This window comes from Apodemus sylvaticus, chromosome 4 (assembly GCF_947179515.1).
Source record: "Apodemus sylvaticus chromosome 4, mApoSyl1.1, whole genome shotgun sequence".
NCBI lineage: Eukaryota > Metazoa > Chordata > Mammalia > Rodentia > Muridae > Apodemus > Apodemus sylvaticus.
In genome coordinates this window covers 79,755,097-79,762,582 of record NC_067475.1, presented here as the reverse complement: position 1 = coordinate 79,762,582, position 7,486 = coordinate 79,755,097, and the positions used below count along the sequence as shown (strand labels likewise).

Here is a 7,486-nt window from a genome sequence, read left to right as displayed (position 1 = left end):
AGAGACAGAGTCAAAGAAAGAGACAGAGAAACAGAGAGAGGGATTTGGGAGCTCAGTTCTTGGCCCCCAACCTTATTTCCCCAACACATCTGTCCCCCATCTCCCTCAGTTGACAGGCTAAATATTTTCCCTTGACTTGGTGGGAGGGGCGGAGAGAACCTAGAAGTCGGCGGCGGCTGCGTAAACCAATCCGTTTCTGGAAAGGGCGGGAGCTGGGCGAGGTCCCTGCCTTGCTGCTGCACGAGCTGCAGCCGACCGAGGCTGGAAGTCTGCATGCCCAGGAGGTCCGCGGAGTGTCTCGGGGTGGAGTCCTGCGTGTCTCCGGACTCCGCTGCCACCCCTTGGGGCGCACCCGGGGCTTCCACTCTGCCTCCCATCAGGACTGACCTGTCTCTGGCCTCTGGATCTTTGTGTTCTGAATCCTAGGTCAATTTCTCCCTCCAGTTACCTCTCTGAGGCGCCTCCGCTCCTGTCTGCATCTCTGTTCCGATGTCGGTCTCTGGATCACACTGAAGCTGTCTACAGGCTTTGTCTCCCCTGAGCCTAAATCCTTTTCTCTCTCTCTCACGGTCTCTATTTGAGATTTCCAGTCCCTTGCCCTGTGTGCCCCTCCACACTGGAACCTGGGTCGGCATCCTCCTTCCTCCCTGGAGGACCCCTGGAGGACAATCAGGGCCGAGGTCATGGCAGTGCCTGCTCTGTGGCCCTGGGGAGCACACTTGCTTATGAGCCTGCTGTCCTTGGGATCTGGCCTGGACACACTGGAGGGTGAGTCCCCAGCAACGTCCTTCCAACCCCCATCTCCCTCCAGAACACCTATACTTAGTCTTTGGTTGGTTGGTTTTGGTGTCTCAAGACAGGGTTTCTTTGTGTCCTAAAACTCGATCTGTAGACTAGCCTGGCCTTGGACATAGAGATCCACCTGCCTCCACCTCTCAAGAGCTGGGATTAAAGGTGTGCAGCACAACTGATTTCTAGTTAGTCTTTATTGAGAAGACTAGAATTAGCTCGCAGAAGGACTTTTCACCAGATAACTGTTATGTGAAGTTTCCTCTCTCGGCTCCCTAAGAGGTTGAGATAGAAGTGGAATGAACAGAATGTGAAACCATGATCCCAGTAAAGTCTGAGTTTAAACCAAAACGAGACTGAGAACTGGGACTTGTTTCTAGGGCCACTGAATGATAAGAGGCAGGCTGGGACCAACAGCTGAAAACCAGGCACCATTAAGCAATTTGACTCATTGTGTAGCTCTTAGGCTCAGAGTCAGGAGAGGCAGACCCGGCAAGTGCTGAGCTCTGGCACCCCAGGCTTTCTGCCCGGTCTCCCACCCTGGGGGTCCACCCGCTGTGGGGGGGGGCATCTGAGGGAAGACTGCTTCTCCTCCGTGCCTCATTGCTATCCCTCAGATCCACACTTGTCACCCAAGGCCTGGGAGTGGGACCACGCAGACCAAACGGCCCTCATGAGGGGCTAGGTGGGACGAAGGAGCACAGAAGAGGAAATACTAAGTGTAGAACGCCATCATTTAATCTGCCTTTGTCCTCCATACAGAGAGACCTTGGGAACCCAGCTCTCTGGGAATGTGAAGGGTCTTAGGGTGCTCTTCTCTAAGTGGGGGCTTCCAGGACCAAGGCAGGGCTCCCCTTCTGTAAGGAGAATACAAATGGGCCAGGGTAAGGTGTCTCCTGAAAGAGGCCAGTCACGGAAGATTTGCAATGCGTGGTGATCTGCCTGAGCGCCCTACCCCTGCTCCTTCTGTGCCAGGACGCTGCACAACAGATGCTAGGCAGGGGCACAGTTGTCAAAATAAAGCAAGCATGCCCTGGGAGTCAGGGTTTGGTCAGGGAGCCCAGCTGTTGTTTCCCAGTGAAGCTCTCCATGGAGCTTGGCCTGAGGACGGGAAGGGGTTAATCTGCGAAGGTCTTAGATTTGTTTTTCCAATGTCTCGCATTAGGGGAGCTCTGGAGAGGCTAAGGCATGATGGGAAGTGGGCGCCTGAGGGAACCCCCCCACCCGCCTCAAAGAGCCTAATTGGCTTTCATGGAGGGAACAGAAGTGTTTTTCCTTCTCTCCTTTTTTTGTGTATGTACCTGCCTCGCCTAGTGTGTGCACAAGCATGTGGGGGTGTGTGCACGCACGCTTGCAACAGCTGACAGTCAGGCACAGACCATAGAGAGAAGGAGGAAGTGAGGCCATCATCCAGCCCCGATAGGGAAAAGAGCCTGAACAGAAAGACAAATGGACTGGGTCCCAAAGGAAAGAGTAGAGTCAGGATCCAGATGTTCATGCCCCGTAGTCCCCCGAGTGTCCAGAGGTTCCAGTCCTGAACTGGATAATATGGGGGATGCAAAGTTGACTTAGAACAGCCAGAACCTTGAAGAGAGGGGTAATGTAAGCAGTGCTGGGCAGCAGCACCTCAGGTATTCCTGTGACTGGCTGCTGGATTAAGAGAAATTACGCCTGAGGGGGAAGTGATGCAGGACCAGAGCGCTATAGCAAGGACATGGGTCCCAGGATTGCAGGCCAAAGGCCCAAGGAGCCTTTCTAGGTTTGAGACTGGACAGATGAATGGGGACCAGCTTGACCACACCCCAAAATGTCAGGCTGAGGGAGTAAAGTGAGGACCTCTGCTTTGACAAAGAGGAACCATGGACTGTCCCTTCAATAGCAAAACTTATTTAAGTACCAGCAGGCTTGGTCTCTGAGGGCAGAAACAGAAGTACTCAGTACTCAGTACTTGGTACTCACTGCCTCCCAGGCACAGTTTACCCTCATTTTCTCACCAAACACTCACGGGAAGCACCAAACTACATCAGGCACTGTGTGTGGACTGAGGCATAGCAGTGAGTTAAACAGAGGCTTGCAATCAACTAAATAAATAAACAAATTATATACAAGACAGTTGAGAGTTACAGAGAGATGGGGTGTGGTACACACAGGCAGGAGACAGAGGCAGGGGGATGGAGTTCCGGGCTACTGGAGCTGCACAGTAAGATCCTGTCTCAAAACGCCATGGGTAGGGGATGTAGCTCATCGGTGTGGCGTTTGTATAGCCAGCACTGATCCCCAACAAAAGAGCAGGGGAGATAGTTTTAAGCAGGAGAGAGGGAGGTCTTTGCTGAGGTGAAGGAGACAAGGGAGCCATGTCAGGGAACACGTTCTGTTTACTAGAATAGAGGGCACAAAAGCTCTGAGCCAGGAGTCTGACCAGCTTGTTTGGGCAGAGGCAGCTCTTCATTAGAGCACAACTTGGCACCGTCCACCCTGCGCCCTCTTGCCAGCATGGTGTCCCGCCACCGGAGCTGCCAGGACAGGGTTCCTGCACCGCATTCATTTGTCTGCCCGTGTGTGCCTACAGTGTGCCCCAGCCTGGATATCCGCTCCGAGGTGACCGAGCTCCGTCGGCTGGAGAACTGCAGCGTAGTGGAGGGTCACCTGCAGATCCTTCTTATGTTTGCTGCCACCGGAGAGGATTTCCGGGGCCTCAGTTTCCCTCGCCTTACCCAGGTGACTGACTACCTGCTGCTGTTCCGAGTCTATGGCCTGGAGAGCCTCCGAGACCTCTTCCCCAACCTTGCTGTGATCCGAGGCACGCGGCTCTTCCTGGGTTATGCGCTCATTATCTTTGAGATGCCCCACCTAAGGGACATCGGGCTGCCGTCGCTCGGGGCCGTGCTGCGTGGGGCTGTTCGTGTGGAGAAGAACCAGGAACTTTGCCACCTCTCCACCATTGACTGGGGGCTGCTGCAGCCTGCGCCTGGCACCAATCACATTGTAGGGAACAAGCTGGGCGAGGAGTGTGCTGACGTGTGCCCTGGCGTGCTGGGCGCTGCTGGTGAGCCCTGTGCAAGAACCACCTTCGGTGGGCACACTGACTACAGGTGCTGGACCTCCAGCCACTGTCAGAGAGGTGGGCACTTGCGTAGAACATGGCTGTAGCTACGGGGAGGCAGGGCTGGGAGAGGGTGGGCCTGGACTTCGCTGTCCCACATTTTGTTATGTTTGTTTGTTTGTTTGTTTGTTTGTTTTGAGACAATAGATAATATAGTCTAGGCTAGCCTAAAACTTGACATGTGGCCGAGGTTGGTTTTGAACACCTAATTCCTCTGTCCCCGTCTCCTAAGTGCTGAGTATTCCTGGCTTGCCGCCATTGTTTTTAAATCCTTATCCTTCCAACGAGACAGTTACCCTTACTGTCCCTTTTTCCAGAAAAGGAAACTGAATCTCAGAGAAACTAAATAATTGATGTGGCATCAGGCAGGCATAGAGTGGGTAAGGAGGGGATTTCAGAAGAGGGTAGGCACAGTGGACGGAAGTCAGCCCAGGAAACTGAGTTCTGGAGCAGCAGCCAAGGATACAGCCAGGTGGCCTGGGCTCACCTGGCATCCCTGTGCCTGTGCCCTCTCAGCGGCGATAGGGAGGGTGGGCGCCCACCCCACACAGCATTAGAACAGAGCTAGGACCCTGGTATCAGTAAAAGTGGTCTTGGCCCCCGGTGATCAGGCTGGTAGCAGTGAACCAGGGAGACGAGTGCTAAGGGCAGAAAGGAGGGGGAAGGGATGGACAGACCAGGACAGGCGAGGGCAAGCTGTGACCTGGGAGGCAGAAGGAGAGCAGTGTAGAATGTAGGGAGGGGAGTAAGAGCTCCCAGAAGCCAGGAATGGATTTGGGGTTAGCGAGCCTTTCTCTTACAGCTCAAGGTCTGCCCGCCCCCTCACCTCTAGCCTCAATTCCAGGCAGAATAACCGGATCCCTGCTGTATCAGCAGTGAACTGCCTCCCTGTTGGCTGTAAACACAGCTGCTGTGTGGTCTCTTAATTTGTGTACCATGTCAACAGGCCCTGGCTAGACCTACCTTGCCCTGGCCTAGCTGATCAGGAGTGGCCAGCTGGTTCCCCCTGGCACCACACCAAGCCACCACAGGGCAGCCTAGACAGGACAGCAGGATGCAGAGCAGCAACCCTGATGGACAAGGTCACTGCTTCATCCTAAAACGATCTCCATTTTTCTTTTCTTTCTTTCTTTTTCTTTCTTTTTTTTTTCTGAGAGAGGGTTTCTCTGTATAGTCTAGGCTGGACTAGAACCCCCTATGTAGATCAGGCTAGCCTCAAACTCAGAGATTCCACCAGCATTTAATCCCAAATGCTGGAATTAAAGGTGTGCAGCACAGCACAGCCTAAGTTCTGATACTCAAGGAGGCACTGTGGGAGATGGAGCATGGAGAGGTCTGGTGCTTGTCTTCAAGCATCTGCAGGTACAAAGAAACAAAGTACTCTGAATCGAAGCGATGCTGAGAGTGTGACCTCAAGATGGGTTGGGTCAGGATTGGAAAGGGATATCACTGAGGGCTTGCCGAGGGTCAGGTAAGGTCTAATATCCTCTGCCCACAGTGTGTCCCTGCCCCCGGGGACTGGCCTGCACAGCAGGGGGTGAATGCTGCCACAGTGAGTGTCTGGGGGGCTGCAGTCAGCCTGAAGACCCTGGAGCCTGTGTAGCCTGCCGCCACCTCTACTTCCAAGGAGTCTGCCTCAGAGCCTGCCCTCCTGGCACCTACCAGTACGAATCCTGGCGCTGTGTCACCGCAGAGCTCTGTGCTCATCTGCGGGAGGTCCCTGGACTTGCCACCACCTTTGGCATCTACGAGGGCAGCTGCCTGGCTCAGTGCCCTCCAGGCTTCACCCGTAATGGTAGCAGGTGAAGGGGATACCCCTGGGGTGGTCCGAAGGTTCGAGCAGTTTCATCGATCCAAGGTTTAACGGGTCTGTTTGTCTCGCCAGCATTTTCTGCCATAAATGCGAGGGCCTGTGTCCCAAAGAGTGCAAGGTGGGGACAAAGACCATCGACTCTGTCCAAGCCACACAGGACCTGGTGGGCTGCACCCACGTGGAGGGGAGCCTCATCCTGAACCTTCGCCAAGGCTGTCAGTACTCTTCCTGGCCACGCCCTCCCTCCCAACTGTATCCCTTCCGGTTCCCCCTCATCCCTTCCTTCCTACCTCCTCTGTCCCTCCGACTCCCTTCCCTGTGGACCCACCACCTTCCCTGGCCCTGCTCCAGTCCTATCTTCCCCATCCCCAGACAATCTGGAGGCAGAGCTTCAACGCAACCTGGGGCTGGTGGAGACCATCACCGGCTTCCTCAAAATCAAGCACTCTTTTGCACTCGTGACCCTGGGCTTTTTCAAGAACCTCAAACTAATCCGGGGAGATTCCATGGTGGATGGGTAAGGGGTCAAAAATCGGGCTGACCAGCCCCCCCCCCCTTTCCCCAATATTCTCAGAACAGTGATGAAGAGAACAGGCTCTGAAATTAGTTTGCTAGCTGTGTGTGTTTGGGGAGGTTGCTTGAGGTCTCTGGTCCTGAGGTTTCCCATCTGTAAAATGAAGCTTGTGTTCTAGGACTGCGATTGTTACTTCTTATGCCATTGTATGCAAAGGGCGATTGATAAGCAGTAACTAGAACTCAGTCCAGGCAATAAGAGTTCTAGGCTGTTTGATAAGGATGAGTCATGATTGTATCACCTGACAGCTCAGGAACACAGCCAACCTGCCTGGGTGTAAAACCATCCCTACTACCTAGCAAAGGAGGTCTGCTCACAAAGTAGCCAGTGTTTTTCAAAATAAAAAGAAGATTAAATCATCATCAGTCAAGCGATTCCCTGTGGCTTCATCTTCTGTCTCCGGGCATATTATTGTGACCCCTAGGAGTACTCACAAGCTGGACAGGAGTAGCTTCTGTGTCCCTCACAGACAGTGCACAGTTAGAGTGAGATGAAGGAGGGAAGAGGTAGTCAAACCGCTGACCCCACCTCAGGACAAAGACGGCACAGTGGGTGAACGTTAGGACACATCACACTGCTGGTCAGTGGCACAGAGGGGGTGTCCCTGAGCCCCCTCTGGTCAGTGGCACAGAGGGGGTGTCCCTGAGCCCCCTCTGACCAGTGGCACAGAGGGGGTGTCCCTGAGCCCCCTCTGGTCAGTGGCACAGAGGGGGTGTCCCTGAGCCCTCTCTGACCAGTGACACAGAGGGGGTGTCCCTGAGCCCCCTCTGGTCAGTGGCACAGAGGGGGTGTCCCTGAGCCCCCTCTGACCAGTGACACAGAGGGGGTGTCCCTGAGCCCCCTCTGGTCAGTGACACGGAGGGGGTGGCCCTGAGCCCCCTCATGAATGTGAGCAAGCTGCAGATTGCACCTGTGCTCAGTGCAGCCTCTGCAGGGGAGCCTGTGAGCCAGCCCCTGGCTGCCGGAGCCCCTGTCCCTTTGCACAGCAAGGCGCCTGGCTTTCTCCAGGAACTACACCCTCTACGTGTTGGACAACCAGAACCTGCAACAGTTGGGGTCCTGGGTGGCCGCAGGGCTCACCATTCCCGTGGGCAAAATATACTTCGCCTTCAACCCACGCCTCTGCTTGGAGCACATCTACCAGCTGGAGGAGGTGACCGGAACCAGAGGCCGGCAGAGCAAAGCTGAAATCAACCCCCGGACCAAT

The 7,486-nt window shown here is 54.7% G+C and overlaps 1 protein-coding gene across 2 annotated transcripts in view; it reads left to right on the top strand.

The window, feature by feature from the left end:
• Nucleotides 1-252: 252 nt before the first annotated feature.
• Insrr (insulin receptor related receptor) overlaps nucleotides 253-7,486 on the top strand; it is a 20,721-nt gene continuing 13,487 nt past the window's right edge. For both annotated transcript variants that reach the window (XM_052180183.1, XM_052180184.1), the window contains exons 1-6: nucleotides 253-768; nucleotides 3,359-3,910; nucleotides 5,391-5,694; nucleotides 5,778-5,920; nucleotides 6,078-6,222; nucleotides 7,288-7,486. The exon at nucleotides 7,288-7,486 is cut by the window's right edge and continues 16 nt beyond it. In XM_052180183.1, coding sequence (XP_052036143.1) covers nucleotides 684-768; nucleotides 3,359-3,910; nucleotides 5,391-5,694; nucleotides 5,778-5,920; nucleotides 6,078-6,222; nucleotides 7,288-7,486 — 1,428 coding nt within the window. In that variant the 5' untranslated portion in view covers nucleotides 253-683. The remainder of the gene's footprint in view (nucleotides 769-3,358; nucleotides 3,911-5,390; nucleotides 5,695-5,777; nucleotides 5,921-6,077; nucleotides 6,223-7,287) is intronic.